A 25019-nucleotide genomic window follows, 5' to 3' on the forward strand; every position below is an offset into this window, starting at 1 on the left:
AATGTTTCAAATTGGCGCGTCGTTTTAGCAACGAATTCTCATTGGCTGCTTCCCAGCTGGTGCGCTATAGAACACCTTGTAGTCTTTACATCATGGGACCGAGTAATTGGTTGATAAATCAGGAACTCAACGCATCCCTTTAATTATACCATCCGCAACTGTCATTTGTAAAAAAGGTGTGAATGATTTTCGTGATGAGAATCTTGATATTAAAAAAAGGATAAAAAAGATGTTATGGAGATAATTGGAAATATGAAATATAACGAGTTCGACAACTTTATCAGTGATGTGAAAAAAGGATAAATTTCATATTTTTTATAATTCGATTGTGCAATTGCATGCCTTTGAAATATATCATATTTTCAAGAAAATTAAAAAACAAACATCAACAGTTAATGGTACTGGAAGCATTTCATCATTTCATTTGTCCACCAATTTTTGACAGACAATCAAAGTACAGTGTTAACAGAGTTTTGGATAAAAAATTGAATCGGCGATACATAACATCAAATGCTTCTTCTAATTACAACATTTCTCAGGTTGGATCAGTGAAGTCCATCGACAAACAAAGTAATACTATAATTTTATGTGTTTTGAGTTGCATATCCAAAATATAATGGAATTTGAATTGATTCTAAAAAAGATTTTTATAGATTGCGATAACCAATACTAACATTCAGTATTAAGAACCGAAATAATGTGAAATGAAATGAATAAATTTATGATGAAACATTAACAATATCTAAAGAAACTAAAAATATCGTCGATAATATTGGGAATGATAAATGATCTAGTTCTATTATTCAGAAATGGATAGATAAATAATATCAAATTATCAACTGAAGAAATAAACGGGAAAGGTGTTGAGCCAAATGGTTTCTTTAATAAACGTAGATTTTGTTAAATTCATTGCACATCAATTTCCATTATGGTCTGCATACCAGGAAAAAAGGGGAATATGCTACCACAACTTATGTTGGAAGCTATTTTAATGATAAAAAAGATTTTTGCGGTTCTTAATAATGAATCTTGGTATTGGTAATTGCAAGCTATAAAAATATATATAAAAAAATATAAGGTAAAAAGAAATGAAGTCTTGAATACTATTTCTATAAGCTCAGTATTTAATGTCTTTTATCAGTATAAGTATTGAGTAATGAATCTGGGATTTTCCCAAGTTAATTCGTTAATTTATACTAGGAATAATGCAGGATAATAAAATATGAGTTTTCATAGCACATATTTATTTAATTAAATGCTTATAAGTATATAACAAAAAATTATCAAGTGGCAACTGGTTACTCAATATTATTAAGCTTATTAATGTATAATATCAACGTTCTCAATAAATATTTTAGATTTAGGCTTCCAACATTTGTTAGTAAGTTTCTTAATAATCATAATACCTAATTCATGCAACTTGTCCTGAAAGCATTCATTACTAATAAGCATAAATGGATATGGGTTCGCTGCAGATCTTTTCAGAATGATATTTCGAAGTAAAAATTTTATTATATGTTCAAGTACCCTGCCAAGCCGATGTGAAAACTCCCATTAAAGTCATAATATGGATTCAAAGATGTTGCAAAGATACAAGGTAGCAAATCGAACACAAAATTAATAATCATTAATTTTTGTAGTCTTGCTTATAAATACATGTAATCAGTATCTATATTGGGAATATATTTTCGCAAGTTGTTTGTTTGTTATATAGTATGAGAATGTTTGGGACTGATGCCCAGAGATATTCCTCACTGTTTTCTTTGAATATGTAGGAATTATTATAACCCAATGTAGATAAATATATATTTAACACGATACGGTAAGTCCAATGGTTTAGTTCATCTTAATATTCGTATTTGTTCACTGTTGTCAAGTAGATTCACTGCTAGCTCGGTCTATTAAAGAAGCGTTCACTGAAGGCACTTATTTCTTCTTTGATAGAATTTACTTTCCTGATTTCGTTGGGTATGCACCACTCAAGGTGAGATTTGGCTGCTGTCCCCCGTAATTGAATTCCATGGTCCATAATGGCTTGAAGGCGACTTTATGAACTAGGAGTTTATTTTGCAGCGATAATTTGGATCTACGTCCAAGTAATAAGTAGTGTTTCTGAATTTTATTGCTAACTATTTCCTTTTAGTAAGGATATGTGTTTTCGAGGCGACTCCTTTGTAAGATAGATGAAGGAACAAGGAAACAGTTTCACATGTGGAAGTATGTTCCATGAATTTTGAGAAAACTCAGGAAGCAAATACAAAAAACGAATATAATGATCAGAATATCCATATTAATGATGAAGGAACGTGAAGAAAAACGCGAAAGTAATAAAACTAAAATGAATTCCTTAGTTCAGCTATGCTTATTTTAGACAACTCTGCAAAATAATCTTGACTTCATGGAATTGAGTATTGTTTCACACAAAATGAATAAATTAATTAAAGAAAAGCATTTTGAGTTCTACAATTTGTAGTTGTTGTGAATGGGAGTTAAAATTGAGTTACTTCTTTTAAAAACGTGCATCAATTTCATTTGTCTATTTTCTGCGCTGCTTATTATGTTGAAATATATCAATTGGTAGATGAAGTGCTTTTAAACAAATCAAATGATTCCTAATTTTTCAAGTATTTTGTTTAATTTGTAGGATTTTCGATATTTTTCATTGGTAAACATTACATTTAAAATCTACTTAATTGCAAGATATCTAATCTACTTCCAGTCTTCTAAAATTGCCCGTTATTCCACAAAGGGAATCGCCTTCAGAACCACAAGATGTAACATTCCTTTTTAGAGCTGACACTGCACCTTCCTTTGCTTTAGCACTGAATAGTTCTTCGTTAACTTCCATTCGATCGTGGGACATCAATATTGGGTGGGCAGCATATAATTCTTTCTTCCATAATTCTGGAAATACAAATAGAGGTACAGTAATTTTTGTGTGGCCAATTTTACAGAAAAATCTAGATATAATTCATACTTAATATCCTATACCTATCTTCCATCGGAAATATTAAGTGTTTCCAGTTTATTTTATAAAAATTAACATTATAAAAAGAAAATTATTATATTTCACAAATTCGCTACATTCTACTCAATACTTATTTCCCATTAGGTCTTGATATTGAGAAAATGAGCAAAAACCATTCCAGCGTTCCTTTGTATTTATATGATTTGAAAAAAACACAAAAAAAGTTTTGATGAAAACTGCACGGTAGTAGTGATCAATGTCAATGCTATTTTCGTTCGAGTTTCATTAAATGTAGGTAATAATATCAGAGAAGTGGTTCATTTAACAGAAATGAATATTCTACAAATAATTGGTTATAGAACACGAACACAATAGAAGTTGCTCGCTTATTAGTAGATATCGAAATAGAACTCCATGGGCGAAATCGAGCAATGTTGAAAAGTAAAGCATCAGAGAATAGGTAAATATTTATAAAGCTTAAGAAAATTGATCTTGATGTATAATAAGATACATAGCTAATGAACTGGAAGAAGAAAATATGATAAGGATCATAAAATAAGAAAGACTCTGCGTATGATGAAAGAAAATATTTGGAAAGTTACATGTATATTTGAATCCGATCTAGACAAAGAAGAAGCTCCAGAAGGATAAAAATATATATTTGAAGAAAATTTAATGAGCTCGGGAATTAATAACTGCAATTTAAAATATGAAACTAGAGTAGAGTGAATGAAGATAACAATAATAGCTAGGACCTTTATCAAGTTGTGAAAAAGTACAACAAAGAGAATTAAACTACCCCAATGAATGGATAAAATATACTATAACAGCATTAACCGTGATTCGTATCGATAATGATGATTAAAATGAAATTAAATAATTGTTATGTTAATAGCACTATCGATTCTATACTCTAGACTCTTCTTGCAAAGTGGGTACTACTGATTCTTCTTTCAATTGTAACTGATTAATAATGACGGACGATGAGGAGATAACTGTCCTCACTATATTATTTTCAATATTTTAAACATACCTTTGTACTACTACTACTAAAACGTTTTTATGACTATATTTTTCATTCATATTCAATAGGATAGTGATTTTGAGCGTATAATTGGCACTAAAAGTATTGTACAAACCTATCATTTTTGCCATTGGAATAGTTCCTCCATATTCTTTAGGCAAGATATCAACTTCTATCTTTTCGCTCTGGATTACTTCCTCTATGTCTTTATAAAGCGTCACTCGATGACGAATCTTTTCAGAAATTAGAGACATTCCGAAATCAAGGGCAAATTTCATAGAAGGATGTACATTCATACCGTGAATTTCTTTATGTCTCATTGGGAGGGTTTTCTGAAAATCGAAAATATCATTATCTTGTCATGAGACGTTGTGATACTTTATAGTAAAAAAAAATTTAAAATTAGTTCTTGAACAAAGTGGATGAAATCAATATAGCAGTTAATCAAGATAACGAAAATGACATTATAACGAAAAAGCTATACCTAAATGATAAAAAACCTAAAAAATTTAAGTAAAATTTATAGTTCTATTTTGTAAATTTTTAATAAAACTACAAATAATTTAATTGATCAAGTACTGCTATATTTAAGATGTAAGGATTGAGGATATCAAAAATCACCGGAAATTTTAATTTCAGTTCCAGACGATGAATACATAAGTATTCTTTGGTGTTTCCTTGCCACGTTCCCAATAAGAAACCGCTCATAATATAGATGGCAAAGACTTCTTCACAATATATATAGAAATTTTCTCTCCTAACTTCATAGAACATTTTACTGAGATCTTTACCTGCAGTTCTTTTTATAGGAAGTTTGCCATTCTGACTCTTTGTTCTTCTGAGTTTCTGTTTCCATTTTTACTCCTTGGACGACTACATTATTCTTCCTTTTCCGATATTCCATGTCTATAATGCTTTCGTCATTGGTCTAATGACCCCAATTAGTTTTCATTTCTTTTCTGTATTCCCTTTGTTCTTCTCGTGTTTTCTTGATCTCCTCGGCCATTTCCTCCATTTTGTCTCCTGTATGTTTTATCATATCCATCATTTTATCTATGGTGTCTTCTAGTTTATATATAAATATATGCTTCTGAATGTTCTTGATTTTAGGTCTCTTTTGTTTTAAAATTAATTTTTTTTAATAATTTTTGAAAGAAAAATAAAAATTGACGTTATGACTTTTATTCAACTCTTTATCAAAATATAATATTGAATTTGCGTATTTATATCAATCAATAGATCACCAGAATCACGAACATCAAAATAAAAATAGTTTCAAAATAGAAATTTATTTTTCCTTATTCCTTACATCTCAAATATGTAGAAGTAATTAATTAAATTATTTGTAGTTATATTTGAATTTACAAAATAGAGTTAAAATTTTATTTAAACGTATTTAGGCCTTTTTATCATTTATAGCTTTTGCGTTCTTATGAATGTGAACCATTTCTAAAAATTAGATTCTGTTCCAAGAATTTATGAATCTTCATAATTGAATTTATGTTTTTTGAAATGTCATGGTTCGTTAATGTAGTTGTATTTTTTTATCGTATTGATGACCTTTTAGTCTATTTTCTAAATACTGAGATGTCTGCCCTATTTAGACAACGTCACAATTAGTACAAGGCAATTGATATATAATTTTACTTCTTTTGTTTTTTGGTGCTGTAGATTTTAATTTAGTGAAATATTTGGATAACGTATTATGTCCTTAATGACTTATACTAATATCATATTTATTGAAACAATTCGATAGTTGTTCGGAAAGTCCCGGTACATATGGTATGGAAAAATGTTTTATGTTCCGATGTTTCGATTCTGTTTTGCTTCTTAATTGATTGTAGTACCTGTTTATCTTTTTCTTGAATATGTTTTTGGTTTTTGAATAGCTAAGCATCTAAATTCAGGATCTGATAGTTGGATAGATCTATCCGCCAAAATTATTTAAAAAATTTTATTATGTGTATAGAACTTACAATATAAAATTATAAAAACCGACTTTTGTAGCAAAACAATATAATATAGCAAAAAGCACCATCAGCAGAGATTAATGGGTATTATTGAAGTCTAGCACGTATAATGGATACATTAAGCAACAGTCGTGGATAAAATATATTAAATATTTATCTCTATATATAATGAGAATGTCCAATAACTGATAAGTAAGGTAAATTTTCTAGATATAAATAGTATGTCATAGAATTATTTAAATTGATATCGAAAATAATCAATATAATTTTCAATATCGTTAAGAAATTTAAAACAAATTAGTTGTGATATAATAGTTAAGAAAATATTAGAGTATGGGATTAAAAAAAAATTCGCAGTTTGGTTCCTGATTCATATTAAGTTGTGTTGTTTGCTTGTAAAATGAGAGAAGTGGAGAATATGCACGTCTTGGTTAGATATGAGGAATTGATTGTAAATTTAAGGTTACGTTAGGTAACCAATAAAAGGAACAATTATATATGTGTGTCGAGATGTACATACAAAATATTTACCTGTCTACCTAATAAGAATATCCAATAATTATTGAGTAATTTTTACTCCCTTTACTTACCTCTCCATTTTTAACTATACGCACAGCCTCTTTGATACTAAACAGAGTCAAATACGGAAATCCAACACCTTGTCCATCGGCGAAGTGTACAAATCCACGAACTTGATTCTCTTCATCTTCCATCAAAGTTTCGTATACTATACCATGGATTCGACACATATCTGCATTGGAGAATTGGTAAAGATCGAATACACCTTGGAATAAAAATAAGTATTATGAAAGTGTATGAAATAAATGGCTCTATACCAGATAGGTACTTTATTCTAGAATGTTTCATAAGTAGCTTGATCATAACGATTAATTTTTTTGTTCCTTATATATTCAAAAAACATAAAAAAATACATTTTGATTCACTCAATTACAGAACAAAGACAGACTAAAGTAAAATAGAAAATGTACGTGCATAATAACACTGATAGGATGTTAAAAAAGTTGTTCTATAATGCTTTTTGATATTTTTTTTAAGAACCTTAGAAATAAAATATTGTATCAATTGTTAATCATTTCGATTGATATTATAACACGCTTCGTGAATTTTCGCTTCTTTAGTTTTCAGTCTACAAGGACGTATAAGAAGTGATAATTCCAAAATCTTTTTCTGCTCAGAGTATCCTATAACATTGAGAATCATTCTCTCTTTCTAGAGTCCAAAAATTGTATCCAAATTTTTAATCTAGTGTTATCAATAACCCATGTTTTCATATAGTTTATTTACTACCTTTATTCAGTTTTTACTGTTAATAAATCCAAAAAGATTTCATTATTTTGCTATTTTTGGATTATTTGGAAAACCTCCCTCGCTTTTTTAAAGAAGACCTGAAATCTAGTTCATCTTTAAATATAATTTCTATTTCACTACAAAACCTTAAAATATTTTAAAAAGTTTTTATGAAAACTCATATCCTTAATATCTTCTGAATTCATACCATACTATCTTACCTACTTATACCATATATACCTTTACCATATATAAAATCAGTTACCAGTTATTTTATACTAATTTACTATAGAAACCAAAATTAAAAATAAAATTTTAATTGACTATGACTAATTTCTAATATTTCATGGAAAGAATCTGAGAATACTTGTTGTGAAAACTCCTTAATAATTTTTGTGAAAATTTTTATATAATACATCATGGTAGAATCTTTAAACAATATAAAATAGAAGTAGCTTACAAACAGAATTTTACATTCACTAAAATCAAAGTACTAATAAAATGCCTAATATAGTTTTTGAAATTCATTGTTTAAATTGAGATGAAAAATACATTGGTGAATTTAAGAGGTGACTAACTAATCGGATATTCTTCAAAAAAGTGACAGAAAATTACACCCTGATAGATACTCGTTGGCAGAATACTAAAAGAATATTGCGTAGTATAGAATTAAAGGTACTATCACAAAGGCGTTCCATTTCAATAACACCCTTCCTCCCTAATACAAATGTCTATCGGCAGTGGTGCCCTTAGTTAAATTCTCAGCAATAATCTCCTCACCCTTTATATAACAAAATTTTATCTTTAAATTATTAACATGATCTTATTGGACAATTTTATTGCACTGTGGTTATCACTAAATATGACGAAAGGATTGCTCTGTTCTTGGCCGAGTTCAGCATGTAGTTATTGGAGCCACAGCACCTCCTGCGCCGCCGATGACACCGACTTGTATTCACCTTCAGCTGTATTTATTGCCACCGTCTTCTGCTTGTGTGATTGCCAAAATATAGCACCACCCTGTAACAAGATAATGTAACCCGTGCACGATTTCCTATCACGCACATCGCTCGCCCAATCAGCATCACAATATCCTGTGATTTTCTCATTACCTTCTTTGGTATATATTTGCTTCAAGTCTTTAACACCTTGCAGATATCTGAAAATTCTTTTCACCGTAGTCCAGTGTGCAGCTGTAGGGTTTTTGTTGAATCTGCTCAGTTTATTTACTATTTATATATATCCTGCTGGGTACCTTGAGTAGTACCTACAGTAAGGATCCAATAGCTTGTTCGTTTGGACAGTCAGCAATTGCTTCCTCTGTCGTTTTACCACCAAATTTCATTTCAGCTTCAAATGGAGTCTTCACTGATTTACAATCTGACATTCTAAGCTTTGCTAATAATCCATTTATATATTTCTCTTGATCTAATATTACTTTGTCTCCATCCCTGATAATATGTAGACCAACACATTGCCTTGCCAGGCCAATATCTTTCATTTCAAAGTGTTCTTTTAGTTTTTCTTTGAATATAATCTTTCTTCAGAAGTAAATGAAATTAAGTCAACCACCCAGATGTGTTATAATAGACACATGGATCTGTTTTTGATTGTATCATTCCTAACTGATGTAGGACATAATTCAATTTCAGGTTACAGAGTCGGCTGGCCTGCTTGAGTCCATATGTACATTTGTTTACAATGAATACCTGAGATCCCAGCTTATAAGCTTCTGGCTGTTGCATGTGAATGTCTCTATCAATCTCTCCTTGCAGAGGAGAAGATACTGCATCAATTTGGTCTATTTCCAATCCATATCTGACTGCTAAAGCAAATAAGTAGCAGATAGTTGTCTACCTGACAACTGGTGAGTATATTTCTTCATATTCTGTGCGCCATCTTTATGCGTAACCTTTTATCACTAGCTTAGCCTTGTATCTCAGAACATTTCCACTATGATCTGTTATATATAATACAATCTATTCAGCGGTTGTCAAAGCTTTAGCCCAGTAGTTCTTCTCCAGGCTGGCATAGAACAACATGCACCTTGCTCGCTCTACTAGAGTCCTGTTCATTCTTTCGGCCATGCCGTTTTGTTGGGGAGTGTTCGGAGTAGAGGTCTGATGAATTGTACCATGATTAGCTAAGAACTTTTCAAAGTTATTGTTACAGTATACGCTACCATTATCTGTGCGAACCTTTTTTATCTTGTGATTCCATTCATTCTCTGCTTTCAACCTCAAATTTTTAAATGTCTCTAAAATATTTAACTTGTCTTTGAGAAAATATACATGGACAATTCGTGTGAAGTCATCAATGTAAGTATTTCATACCTACAAATGATGTATTTTCCATAGGGCCACACAAGTCGGATGTATGAGTTCTATTGTTTTTTTGGTCTAGAACCAACACTTTTGAATGGAGTCCTTGCTTACCTACCTTCCATACAATTACTTAACTCCTGAGTCAGAGTCACACCATCTGTGCAACCAGGCAGCTTCCTCACATCTGAAACATTCAAATGGCCCATTTGCAGATGGCGCAGATAAGCATTATGACAATTTTAAGAATTTGAAATTAAATGTGCCACTTCTTTACTGGTATCCAAGATGTATAACTTGTTGCTCAATATTGCAGTGTATACCACCTCATCTTCACCACTTTAAAGTTCCCATCCCCTGTTATTACATGTGACCTTATGTAAATTTTTCACAATAGTGCTCACTAAAAGTAGATTGGCAGCTAGCCCGGGAACATACAAAACATTACTGACTTGTATCACATTATCTTGGCTTATACAGATTGCTCGGTGATATTGTATATCCAATCATTTCTACTTGTCATGTGCATGGATGTACCGGAGTCTGCTCACTATTTCTTGATTTCTTAGTGTTTTTGTAGAAGCGATTGACTTTGATATTTTAATCTCTCGTATGAGTTTAGATTTAACTACATCAGCACGGATTTGAATACCAGAACTCTCTAACCCCATTATCATAGACTTATACTCCCCCGGTAAGTCTGCTAACATCAAAGCGCCAATCTAATGTTAAGTAGTTTGTGAGCAGTGTTCATTATCTTACTAACATAGTTTACATCTAGTTTTGGGAAATCTGAAGCATAACAACAAATTTCATTAGAGAATGAGATGTACAATCTTAAAGACAGTGCTGGGCTTTTGGCAGGTTTGACAACTTGGCAAAATATTTGAAAAGTCCCGGAAAGAAAATATAAATAAATTGTCCAGAAGTTACTGCGTAAATTTTCCGAACAGCCTGATGATTGCCAAACAGAATCAATATCAAAAAACTTTTTGACATTAATCAACTTTCAAGAGTTCAATGGATTAAATATGGTCCGCATTCTACATTCAACTGATGGCTGTATAAATATAAATTATGAAATGAGAAGAAGCATTGTTCAGGAAATAATTAAATCAAATCGCACTAATAAGAGATAAATCGACTAATATGAACAAAAAAATAAACCCCGACCAACTATTTTAGGAGGTGCCTAATCAACTAAAATATTGAATTATCAGTTAAGTTTATCTTGAACTTGATGAAACTAGAACATGTAACATCACAGGCAGTTTTAGAATAATTTAAATAACTTGAAATTACTCCATTCATGCTTACCTGGTCTGTAAACAATAACTCTTCTTCCCAATCGATCTCTTTGAGGACATACAAACATATATCCCAAATTAGTTAAATCTAACATCATCGGTATTGTAATGTCCAAGCAATTGAAGGCGACTCCAAATGTCTGACGCAAGAGGACATAACGTTCAAGACATTCTTGTGCAAGGGTTATATGAAACTTTTTAAAACGCAAAAATCGCAGCAAGAATTTTCCATCTAAAAACAGAAATAGAAATAAAATATATACGTGCAATCACATTTGAATTAACTAATGATGTAAAAAAGAGGCTCTTGTACAATTCAATTGTTGTAACCTACTTATACTTTATAAGAAGTGGTGACATAGTAACATAGAATTATGTTGTTGAAATGAGAAATTGGATTATTCCAAAAATTCAAATATATATACAAGGGTTGCTACTTAAGATTTGAGACAGAAAAACAAATATTTATAATTGGATGTGGTTTTATTGTTTTCCAAAATATTCTCCATTAAGATCAATACACTTTTGCATGCGTCTCGTTTGAACCAATTCCAAATGAAGTACCTCCAAAACATGTGATTTGAACGCATCAACCGCTTCTTCAGGTGTACAGGGTCCTTCACGACGAGCTGACTCGATATGTATATGGGAAAGTACTGCGACTTACAGCTTTCAAAATCTGTGAAAACCTTGACAAAAACTTATATAAGGTGTTTAGAAAATGGTGCCGAATTTCGCTATCTAAAAACTTCGGAAACTTAATTTTTTCAAATGGCAACCCCCATTTTTCTCTTTACCATTGGATTATAAGCTTTAAATTAAGGGGACTTCGTTAGTAAATTCATATATCTCAAATTAACGGTTAAAATACTTCAGTCAATTAAAAAATTAAAAACACTACACTAAGAGGAGAAGAACAAAACAATGTTCGAAATGTTTGCTGCAAACTTCCAAACGTTCATGGATTCTTCTTAAAATCCAGTGCTGAGTGGCGTTTCGAATTTCTTGCAGTGAAAAAGTTCGAAATGCATTCCGAACTCTTACCTGGAAGTCTTCTTTTGTAGTTAGCTTATGGCATTGGGGATTTTCTGTTGAATACTCTAAACGACGTTCTATAGTTAACAAAGTTTGATATCTCACCCATACGGCACATTTTGATTTTGGGATTTTGCATAATCCATTCTCGCATAGAGGCCAGCGCAGTTTTACGGGTATGCTCATCTTCACGCAGCTCCTCTTTAGCAATTTTTTGGGTATCTGCGGACAATCTGCAGACATAGTTATCCGGTTTTTCTATCCATTTGGCACAATTCTCTTCCTGAAAATCAATAAATATCATAAACAGTATATGCAACTAGTGTTTTATTACAACAATAGGGTACTTGCATGGTTTGGAAAAAAATAGTTTTTGATAGTTTATACCCAACTTTCATTATAATTTTTTTTAATTCTTTGATAAATATTTATAGAGAAAAAAATTATTGGAAATTTAAAGATTTTGTAGGTAGCTTAAACATTTCAGTATAAAATAAACACTGAACATATGATACAAACTAAATAATACAGTTATTCTCTCGGTTATTATACAATAAGCATTATTATTAAACTTTTATTAATCTAAAAAATGGTATATAAATCGTGTTTTGTGCCAATATGTAAAAATACCACGACTAATACACTTTTTATGATACCAAGAAATTCGAATATACAACAAAAATGGTTTGAAAAATGTTTTGACGATTCTGCGAGATGAAATTATATTTGTTGCTAGGATCATTTTAATGTAAGATTCAAATTCTGCTTATTTTGATATTTTATAATAATTAAGTTTATTTTGCTTTTAATTTTTAAGGTGATTATGTAATAATGTAAGAACTTATTTACTTTATTCTTATATATAGAAAAATGTTTTATGTATACATAACTTTTGAATAAAAACAGTATTAGAACTGCTCAATGTTTTTATTAAACCACAACTGAAAACCAAAGGAATCGTTTATATCAAAATTTGAAATTTTTGCGAGTTTCAATTGAATATTTAGATATCATTTTTCCACTTTTCACTGAATATTTGACTTTCTGACATTATTTCACAACAAGAATTTATAAAATAAACAAAAAAAATACTTTTGAAAAAATGCAAGTAGGACCCTATTCTTTTAATGTTAAACAAAAGTTTTTCTTTATTTTAAAGCCATCATTATACCTTGTGTACATGCGGGCTGATCGCTTTGCTTTGCTCCTTACCAATTTAAAAATCGAAACGTTATTTTTCATTATGTCATATTGCCTCCTATTAAGTGAAGAAAATGACGAGTCTAAGTCCGTTAAGGCGCGTTCGAGAGGGTCACTTCTCAGTATCAAAATGGATCTTGTCAAGCAACGCCCGGTAATTAAGTACTTTCATTAAAAAGAGTTGACCTTATAGTAAACTCACAAATATTTGATAGATCTATTAGTAGAGTCTGCAATATCATAAGTAAGTTTGTAATAGATAGTTTGTAATGTATGAAAGTTACTTGAATATTTACCAGGTCATTTGGAAACCTTAGAGGGAATCGATACCAAATGCTACATGTCACCGGGGTTTAATTACACTACCTACTAATACCACTCAAAATGCATCTTAATTAAACCACAGTACTTCTAACAATACTAATTAAACATACTGTATACACGACTACAAGAGTACCGAAGTACAATTGTCATCACTGCTATCTCTGTGTACATGAAATAGTGTATATTTATAAAAACATTATATGGATAATGTTGAACCAAAATGGCTATGTCATTTTACATACATGTATTTTGATAAACAACTCTCTATTCTATTCAAATATTAAAGATAACACGCCAACCAATAGATTGCCTAACAAAGTTTATAAAATTCCTTGTTTAAATTGTAACAAGAAGTACATTGGTCAGTCGAAGAGGTCACTCACCAATCGGATAACCTCTCAAAAAAGCAATAACACATTATATCCTGATAGGTGCTGATTAACGACACATGTCTTTTATGAAGGACATTCTATGAATTATGAATCTGCCAAACTTTTGACAACGTTCTATTCGAAAGCTCGGAAAATATATTGATGTTAGTCCACTTTGGTGTTTCCTTGCCACGTTCCCAATAAAAAACCGCTAATAATATAGCTGACAAATTTTGGAAATTGTGACTCTTTAATAAACTAAAAATCCAAGCTTTCGGAAAGTGTTTTTCTTTCGTAAAACGAATGAAAAATAGAGTATTAAAGATCTCTAATCCCATTTTTCGCAAAAAAAATCTGAACGTCCTTCCAAACCTCTTCCTAGAAAACTCATATCCCCAATCCTTATTACGCAAATTATTATTTAATACATCTTCTTCCATAGCCGACCATACCTCTAACATCAAAAATTCTAATTTCACAACAAATAACACGACTGAACTGTCCTAATCTCATATAATTCACACATCCCTACCATTTATCAAAGAAATTACTCCTAGGTTCACCAAACTTTTCAATCATAATAACAAATTCAAGATTGCCATTTTAACAATTTTAACAATCAGATCTGTATTTTCCAAAATAAAAGATAAAACACCTATGTTATCACTTACCAATGTAATTTACAGCATTCCATGTAAAAAATGTAATAAACAATATATTGGTCAATCCCTTATCATATCAGAATCACCTCACATAAAAGCGACTGCAGTTACATCCAGAAAGATATGCAGAACATGTCAATTCGACCAACCATAAGATGGATTTTGATGCTCCAAGCATTTTAACAACTAAACCATATCAAAAAAAGAGCCTTTCTAGAAATGTCCTACATCGCCCTTTTCCAAAATTGCATATAAGCGTTTTCTTATTGGGAACGTGGCAATGAAACACCAAAGAGGACTAACTTTAATATATTTTCCGAGCTTTCGAATACTTATGTATTCATCGTCTGGGAAATAATTAATTAAGATTTCCGATGATTTTTGATATTGTTGATTCTTGTAAAAATTTTTAAACTCATAGAACTCAAAATTCAATATTCAAATTCATAGAAATCACTTTGGTGTTTCCTTGCCACGTTCCCAATAGAAAAACCGCTGATAATATTAGCTGGCAAAAACTTCTTTACAATTCATACATACATATATATATATATAAGCGTTTTTTTATTGGGAACGTGGCAATGAAACATCAAAGTGGACTAACTTCAATATATTTTCCGAGCTTTCAAATACTTATGTATTCATCGACTGGGAAATAATTAATTGAGATTTTTATTCGTTTCTTCCAATAGTGAGAAGAAGGGAATCACTTCTACGTTTTTCAACCACCTCAACCTCACTTCTATAGACTTTCATTTGTTTTCGTATCGAAGTCTTTGCCGGTCAGGAGTCCATTAGCATATTACCTCATGGTTCAATGTAAGGCAGCAACATTACTCGAAGAGTATATACAAAAACCATGTTATGACAAGTGCCTGTACAAGCCCCTAGAGATATGTCAAAAATGTGTTGGAATGGTAAACTCTAGTGCAATGAATTTCTTTGAAGTATCTGTACAGGCCTTTTTTTATTCATTAAGTCACCATATTTACTAATCACACCTCGTAAGATACTGATTTATTCTAAGCTAGTTTTAACACATTATTTCAATATTTGAAATTAGTAGGTCATTCTGCTGCAAAGCAATCTTGAACGCGGGCGCCTATTTATCAGAGAAAGTATATATTTTTACGAGCTATATCTATGATAGAGAATCAAGTACCTTACATCATAATTAATTGAACGTTCATTATTTCGAATAATATAGTTGAATTAGTGACAGTTTTTCTCTTATTTAATTTCAAAGTGACTTTGAGTCTGAGAACAGTGGAGGACAGGTAGAGAATAGATTCCCAAGATATGCTTCATTTGTCATCAACCATGCTCAGGAAATAGAACTATAATAAAATACAACAACCGTATTCTCACAGCTGTTAAGTTGGCTTGTATATAAACTGACCATAAGTTTTGATTTAAACAAAGCTGTGGGAGAATTTGGGTGGAAGTATTTAAACATGATGAAACTATTGTTTTTCTAGTTTTTTGGATGTCTGAGGAAAATAATTGGCATGTTCCAGATCTAAATGCGATGTCGATCAGAAAGTGTAAAATAGAGTGACAAGAATTTTATTGTTACTACATTTCAGCACCAACTTTATTGAGCAAATTTATTTTTCTGACAAGAAAATCATTATAATTAATATGAATTATAGGACAGTGAAAATCACTAATGTGTGTGTGTGTGTTTTCTAAATGTTCTTGATTTTAGGTCTCTTCTGTTTTGAAATTTTGAAATTAGTTTTTTTAATACTTTTTGGAAGCTGAATATTTATTGGTTCGATTATAAATGACATTAAATTTTACAGGTTACTTCGTTATAAGTGAAGTTGAATTTCATAGGTTACGTAAGGTTAGTTAGTTGGATGTTACTGACCTTGATTTTTTTTGTTGCCGTCAGCGTTGAATTTCTTCTATAGAATTTGTTTTTGCAAAAAGATTTGCATAGATTTCACTAAGATTATTTAAATCAGTTTTCTTACTAATACATTAGATAATAATCATTTTGTGAAATATATTTTGTTTCTAGAAATAGATTTTTTATTTTTCTATTTTTTTTTTAGTTGTCAAAATTATGTCCTTCACAGTTGACATGTGCCGCTAATGAACACCTGTCAGGATATAATTTGCTATCGCTTTTGTGAGAGGTTATCGGATTGGTGTGTGACATCTTCGACTGGTCAATGTACTTCTTGTCACAATTTTAACAAAATGAACCTTCGAAAAGTTTAATTTGCTACCACAATAGTTATTTTCCTAACAAGTGCGGAAAGCGATACTTTCCCGCACGCGACTGCAGTTGTCCCGAACGACGCGGAGCGGAGTTCGGGCAAGCGGTCAAGTCAATTTGCATAATTTTACTTTCAAAACTAAAATGCGTGCGGGAAAGTGTGAATGATAAATTTTATATGTATTCCTTCAGGTGATAATAACATCCGTAGATTGTATCATCAGCTTAAATATACCGTCTGCATATATAAAGGAAGAATACTGGACGACCAACAGCTATTAAAAAAAGCGTTGAGCAACTGCCAGAGTCACTGAAAGAAATCAGATTCGAGGGCTACTCGAGAATTCCCAAAACAAAGATTTGAACAGTTTTACGAAGTTTCTTTAAACTACTTTCTTATAGTTATTAGAGGTAGTAAAACCTAAAGAGAATGGTTTAGGTGCAAATGTTGGCGAAATGTCCCGTCACGATTAGGGCCGGATTAAGATTTATAAGGCCCGGGGCTAAAATAATGACGGGGCCCCCTTAAGGAATTCGGAAATCCGGAAAAATTCACAAAATAGTATCAATACGTTAGATTTGTGGCATCAACACATCAAAAAATACAGAATGATTTCCAAATGATGGGGCCCTCTTGGACCTGGGGCCCGGGGCTATAGGCCCCCCAAGCCCCTAGCTTAATCCGGCCTGGTCACGATGAAGATTTTCTGGATCAGATCAACTTCACTGATGAAGAAACCTTGTAACTTAATGTACATGAAAAACATATTGTGCGGATCTGTGACCTAGAAAATTCTCAAGTAATGAGACTCTCCTAAATTGATTGTTTTTTGTGCCATGTCCCGGAGGAAATTTAATGGACTTTTCTTTTTTATTGGAACAACTACAACTAGTGGGTACTTCGTATCTTGATTATCTACAGCTATTACTCCACGAACGAGGTATTTGGCGTCTATTCTAATGTTTATGTTTGTATGTAGATTAATGAAATTTTGTTTGCATGAACGTAGAAAAATAAAATTTGCCACGCATAAAAGAGCGAGTTTTTCCAATTTATAACATTTTAAATAATTTGGATTTCGTCTGGAGGCCTGACATATTATTAGTATTTCGAAACAAATCTCCAATTGGAGTGGTAAAATTATACAAGGGAAATTTCACACTATTTTTCCTCAAGCATCTTTTATCATACTCATGAAATATCTTCACGAAAAGGTAAGGCGAGATTGGAAAACTTGTGATATTATTTTGATCAACTCGACGTGGTTTATTATTTGAAATATGATGGAAAGTAATTACTAGAAACTTCTGAGATATTTATACAATCTACTTATCTGCTTCGCTCCGTATTTTTAAAAACAATCACATAAATCCTCGATTGCATTATGTCACTCACCATTTTTTTAAAAATTCGTTTCACGCACACACATGGAATCGCACGCAGGCACTGTTTCCAAAACAAGAAAATATTATATCTTATTCAACTTGAATCCATCGATTGCCCCTCTTCTATTAAAACAGCTGTCTTTCTTATGCTCACAATTTTGCAAGTTACTTTCTTTTTCTTTCGCTGGTTACGAGGTACTCTTATCCATTGATTACTGTATGTTGTAATTGTTAGTTTTTCACGGTTGAAAAAGTTAGTTGTTCAGATCAAAATTTTGACAATTTTTCAATTATATAAATGGATTGAATCATAAATTCACTGCACTTATATAAAATTATATTTCATATTTAAAACTAAGAATTTATATATTCTTTTCAAGTTTTTATCAGTTAAAAATAAAAAAATCTAGCCTTTACATAGCCTGTACCCTTTTGTTGTCATGAAAACTGATTGAAAATGAAAATTAATTTTCAATCTCTCACTTAAAACTAATATTTTTGACCATGAACCATGAAAAAATGTAGATGCATTTAAACGAGTTGTACTTGCTTACCTTCAGAAAATGTCGATACAGTAAAGGTGAACAAAGGGTTTGAAATAAAATCACATATTTACAATAATATCAATAATCTATCGTAATATTAATTTAAATAATTTATATCATCTTTTTCTAAATTCATGCGACAAACTTCGAGAGGTGATTGTTCGTATGAATTTAAGAGGGGCCAGTTCTATAACAAAATTTTGTCAGCTCACCCCTTTCCGAGATATCACCGTTAAATGGTGGTGACTAAAATTGAAATCATATTTTTCACATACATAATACTTCTAAAATCTAAAGGGTTTTCCAATAAGAGGTGTTATTTTGAACAGCCCGCTATTTCGGTAAATGCCACTTTTGAAGCTGTCATTTTTTGACATTTGACAAATAGAAACTACGCCATTGATGAAAATGGAACGATACACGCTTCAACAACGCATTGAAATTATTAAAATTCACTATAAAAATGGTGAAAGTTTGGCAGAGACGGTTCGTAAAACTAAAACATTTTTGGGTCGACGTGAAGCACCTTCTCGGACCGCAATACAGAAATTGGTGGAAAAATTTCAGCTGTTGGGACAAGTTAGTGATGTGAAGAATAAAACCCGTGCACGTCGTTCAAGAACAACTGAGAATATTGCTGCTGTAGCCCAAAGTGTTGAAGAAAACCCAGGTTTGTCCATTTCTCGTTGTTCTTTGGAATTAGCCATTCCACAAACGTCATTACACCGTATTTTGCATGAAGACTTGGGTCTTAAGGCCTATAAATTTCAGTTAACATAAGAGCTCAAGCCGGCCGATCATCAACAACGTCGTGTCTTTCCTGATTGGGTCCTTGAAATGCACGAAAATGATCCGGAATTTCATCGAAAAATCATCTTAACTGACGAGGCCCATTTCCACCTTGGTGGTTACGTCAATAAAAAAAATTATCGAATCTGGGGTCGGAAAACCCAAGAGTTATTGTTGAAAATCCTCTCCATCCTCAACGCGTGACTGTTTGGTGCGGTTTATGGTCTGGCAGTGTCATTTGACCTTACTTTTTCGAAAATGAGGCTGAAGCAACAGTTACGGTGAATGGATTGCGCTATCGAGAGATGATTAATGAATTTTTATGGCCGGAATTGGATGGTATTGATTTGGACAACGTTTACTTTCAACAAGACGGCGCTACATGCCACACAAGCAACGAAACCATCGATCTTTTACGGGAAAAATTTCCGGACCGTGCTATCTCTCGAAGAGGTGATCACAATTGGCCACCGAGATCTTGTGATTTAACACCTTGCGACTTTTTCCTTTGGGGCCACGTGAAAGATAAGGTCTACGCCAACAGTCCAGCATTGATTCAAGACCTCAAAGATGGAATTCGAGAGGCTATCGAGGACATAGGGCAGCCGCTTTGCAATTTGGTTACGGAAAATTTCATAAAAAGGATATGGTCCTGTAAGCGCAGTCGTTGTGGCCATTTGGCTGATGTTGTGCTCCATTATTAACGGCATACCTTCCTCTTTATAATGAAATAAACATCCGATCATTTATCTCAAAAAATGGCATTTTTCTTTGAATATCAAAATAACACTTCTTATTGGAAAACCCGCTTTATGGACAGTTTCTATAAGTGGAAGAGAATTCGGCCAAAGGATGACAGAATGGTAACGATTCCTCTATCCTCCGAGGCTCCAGCTCGGTTCTGCGCATTCTCAAGCATGCGCAATATAGATAAAATGTCTCGAACAAGAGAGAAAATTAGTATGCCGGTACCGTAACGTAGGGACGTTTTTTCCCATACATACAGTCCGGATAGTACAGTATTACATATATAATATTTTTTTTCTAAACGTGTAAATGATGATAATCATGTATTTTGATAAAGGTCATTTCCAGTATTTATTATAATCGTATTGCATTTTATATCTTCACTGCTTTTCGCTTAATTTATTTAAAAAATTATAAATTATGAAATTAATTTTTTTTCTGCAGCTATTGGTTTTGGAAAAAAAATTAAGAATTAAAAATATTAAGAAGAAAGAAGGATTTTAAGTTATAATAAAATTTCGTCTTTAAAAAAAATTTTTATATGAAATAAAGTATGTTTTACTAATATCTTCCCGGTATATTGTAACACTAATATTAAAAAATACTCGTAGTTAGTTCTTTGCGAGTGCACTAAAATAACAGAATTTAGCATTACTTAAATTTTAGAAAAGAAAATGGAAACTCAATTTTAGTCACCACTTTTTAAGGGTAATATATCAGTAAGGGATAATCTTAATTTCATATGAGTTATCACCTGAATTTTTTCGCATGAATTTCGAAACACCCTGTATATGAGATGTTTTTGTACTCAACTAAATATATAAACTATATAAAATATCTCATGATTTTCAATGCAGTTTCTTTTTTTATGATCATCATCATTATCGTCTTATAGCTCCTAATGAAGTAATGGGCACCTGTCGATGTTTCAGTTGTCACTGCATTTCCTTCTGTTTTTGGCTTCTTCACATAACAGAACAGATTTTACATTCGTCTGAATCTACCTCAGTTTTGTCGTTGAAGACCATATTTTAAACAATGACTTACAGAAACTCTCGTATGTAGTATTACTTCTATTTTCCAGTTTTATATTTTAGACTATTCTTATAATTCAATAATGCACTATTTATTTTTATATGTTTCATTGTAATTTCATATTTATTGAAATAATTTAATGGCTATTGAGAAAGTTCTGTGCATATTTGTAGTAAGAATAGGTTTTTCTTACTACAATTCTTATTTTGAACATGTTCATAATTTTTGTCAGAATCATTATTTTCTCCCAATTTTCAAATAACCGAATCAAACATCTGAATTCAAGGTCTGATAGTTTGATAGCTTACTCAGATATAAGACATGAACTTAGCTTCTACCCGATCAAATATATGTACAATTATTATTATTATCATATCACATTTTATATACGAGGATGTATTGATATATAGTTAGGGTAGACCAGTTCCATGCATAACCAAAATATTGCGGTACCATAGCAACGAACAATAACTTATTAGTTGGTGTTAGTCTCGGTGTAAAGTTTGATGTCAAAAAAATAAACCAGAATTACACAATAAACTAAAAGAAAAAATATGTCCACCGAAATTGTAAGAATCGAAAAATTGGAGTATCGAGCCATCATCAAGTACCTGTATTTGAAAGGGTTAAGAGGTAAGCAGATTTACGAAGATTTACGACATCACTGACCACTCTACGGGAAAAAATTGAAGAATAAAGACGCAGAAAGCTACCCAAAGGTGTTTTGTTTTTGCAGGGCAAAGTCCCTGCACATAAATCTCATGTTGCCATACAAAAAATTAGTGATTCGTATCCAATTAAGAGGAGAATATGTTAAGTAGTAAAATATTTTGACATTGAAATTTTATTTGGTTCTATAGTAGGCTAAGAATTTTTCAATATATCCTTGTAGTGTGACAGAAAATTATTTCATTATATTATTTAGTTTCGATTCTGTAGTGTAAAAGGTATATATGAAAATAATTCAATATTTAACGCATACTATCATGCATATAAAAGAAAAATAATTGATTACTAAAAATGGAAAATATTGATTATCGAGCTCTGAATCATCATATATGACCTGTAAGTATCTAAACTCAAACAGGGCCGTATTAGCTTGACTGACGACGAGTGCTCAAAAAGACCAAAAACTGCGATATCGAATAAGTTCACCAAATTGTACTAAACGACGAAGAACCATCACACTAACTCAAAGTTACTGCGTGATACGCAGTTCACACTGACGAGGTCATCGGGGAATTTGCATGCGTTACAAAGACATGAGAATGTGGTTCCAACTGAAGGCGCAAACTGCTCAGACTTATTTTTATGGAGTTTTTAAAAGCTCGGGTTTTCGTCAACAAGCCGTTAAAGAAGATATTTGCAAGAATTAGAGAACATATCGCTTAAATTTCTGATAAAAATGATGGAAAATGTCATGAAACGTGCCCATATGGTTATCAACCCTAGCAGCGGCCACTTGGCTAATATAATTTTCTCAACTTTTTAGAATAAATTCCAATGGATTGAATAAACAAATATAACAAGCAGAACAAGTTTTTCATTGAAAACATACAGTAAAAAACGTTAGTTAATTAAACCCCAAGGGGCGGTGGGGAGCACATAGGCCTTAGATAGGCCCGTTGGTCCCCTCTTGACATTACAAAAGGCACATTTCCTTTGAGAAGCCGAACAGGCGCTTTGGCTTAAACCCTTTGATGTCATTAGGCAAGGTGTGAAGTTTAAACAAGTGTCTAAGCCGTACTCGTATGAGTGCAGGGCACTTACAGATGACTTGGTCTCCATACACAAACGGCACTCCGGAACGTCCGTGATGCGCAAGGTGTGGAGATGGCGTCTTAGATGGTAGTGTCCGATTAAAAGTCTGGTTAAAATTCGGATTTCGCTCCTGTTTAGTTGGAGCAGTTGTTATATAGCACGTAACAAGGCAGGATCTGAAGATCCTTACCAGGTGAGATGCAAAGTCGACTAGGGAGCGCCAACTGGGATTTTCATCCTTGATCTCTCACAGGCCATAATGGAAGACGGAGAAAGGGGAGCCTCATTCTTTAACAGTACTCCGGGACTGCAATTACACCTTCGGGTGGGGATTTATGAGAAAGTATGCTGAGTAGACTATCATGACTTCCTCGGCACCCGTCCCCCCTAGGAATATCTTGAGCACTGCTCTGTTTCTGATACAAAGCGAAGCACGATACGTTCCTGGTTAGGATGCAAGCGCGCGAATTGTTGCAGGGTACACAATGATACATCGTACCTGCAGCTAGACCCAGTCCTTTGACGTCACGTTTTTGTCAAGTTCGCTAAGCCTCATGCACAGAACGGCAATTGAAGCCATTCCGAGCAGCAAGTCACCTGAAGGAATTTTATGCGTGTAATATAAAAGAAGGACTTACCGAGAGATGCCGCTGCCTAAGGTTCTTTTCTAGGAAGGGCTGAGGACTTGCTAGACCGCCTCACTGGAGACAACATCCATATGGGTTGTTTTCAGTCTTTCTCCGTTGGAGTCCTTGATGGGGACGGCCTTGGAGCTACCTTCCTTATTCTTCCAAATCATGGAGATGGAAGCCTTGGTAATGCTATAGTTTAACGAGCCTCCACCTTCTTTTATAGCCTGCGCTGACTTGTTGTCGACGACTAGCACTAGTCTGAGGCTTTTGGCATCTTTCTTGCACTCTTATACTCTCCATATGGCAGCAGGATTTTGTCTTTCCAGGAGAGATTTGGGAGCTCCCTGCGTAGCCACTCTAAACTGTATCTGTTTTCTGTGATTTCTAACCAACTGAAAGGAGGGGAACTACGGTGGCCTGGTTCCGCTGTCTGATGGCTCCACACGACTAACGGCCTACTGCAGATTCGAGCGGCCCACCCACTTCACGTAGCCAACACCGAACCTAGTTCCGTTGAAGTTTTACGCCGTTTGGCGCCAACTCTCTGCTCGATAGGCGTGGAACCAGAGGCTCTTGGCCTTTGGGTCTCCGGGCTGGAAGTTGAGGGAGATTTGGCGGTCAAGGCAACCTTGGTACCCGAGGCTGTTAAGCTCTGAGTTGCCTCGGCAGCCCTTGTCTTTCTTCTCCTTTTCTCTCTTTCTCCTACTTTTGCCGAAAAGCTATGCTAAGATGGAACTCTTGTATATAAATAGGTCTATTCTCAATTTTAAGATTGTCGTCTGGTATTGTCTATTTTTATCTACTGTAATATTTATTTTCAAGCAAAGAAAGACCATATTGCGGCCAAAATTAATGAATTAAATTGGTTAAATCTCAAATTTTGCGAATCTTCATTTTATGTATCTGTTAACTATGCGCTTTTGAAAAGTTTCACGTATGTAGCAGATATATATTCTTTCCAATCTAAATTCAGAGCAATGTTATTTAGTAAACAAATATGTAACTGACTTTATCTTTTTTGGGTTCTATAATCGTTTAATGAATCTATAGTTGAGTCTGTATAAAGTTATTTTGCATAGTTAAGCAGCTGAAAGTGGTTAAGTGAAAGAATAAATAAGAAATTAAAGAAATATATATATATATATATATATATATATATATATATATATATATATATATTTGTAAGTATTTCTAAAGAACAGTATCGAAGTATTGTATTATTAGAATGTACCTTCTTATTTCAGCTTAATAACCTACTTCTCCTGGTTGTAAATTCCAAGGCCAACAAAAAATGATTAGTCATTAATGATATATGATCCAACATGTTATATAACACAGAAAGAAAGTGTATATTTAGACCAGCCTTTACATAACACATTGCTTTATACTGTTAAGTTAAATACAACG

The 25019-nt window shown here is 32.6% G+C and overlaps 1 protein-coding gene across 1 annotated transcript; it reads right to left on the reverse strand.

The window, feature by feature from the left end:
- Positions 1-1070: 1070 nt before the first annotated feature.
- LOC130896640 (retinaldehyde-binding protein 1-like) lies at positions 1071-18171 on the reverse strand. Its single transcript, XM_057804848.1, has 6 exons — positions 18114-18171; positions 12039-12216; positions 10909-11130; positions 6553-6746; positions 4108-4324; positions 1071-2904 (listed from the first exon to the last, which is right to left on the reverse strand). The coding sequence occupies exons 1-6, from the start codon at positions 18114-18116 to the stop codon at positions 2705-2707; spliced, it is 1014 nt and encodes a 337-aa protein (XP_057660831.1). The 5' UTR covers positions 18117-18171; the 3' UTR covers positions 1071-2704.
- Between the last annotated feature and the right edge of the window lie 6848 nt (positions 18172-25019).

The sequence above is a fragment of the Diorhabda carinulata genome, chromosome 7, assembly GCF_026250575.1.
Source record: "Diorhabda carinulata isolate Delta chromosome 7, icDioCari1.1, whole genome shotgun sequence".
NCBI lineage: Eukaryota > Metazoa > Arthropoda > Insecta > Coleoptera > Chrysomelidae > Diorhabda > Diorhabda carinulata.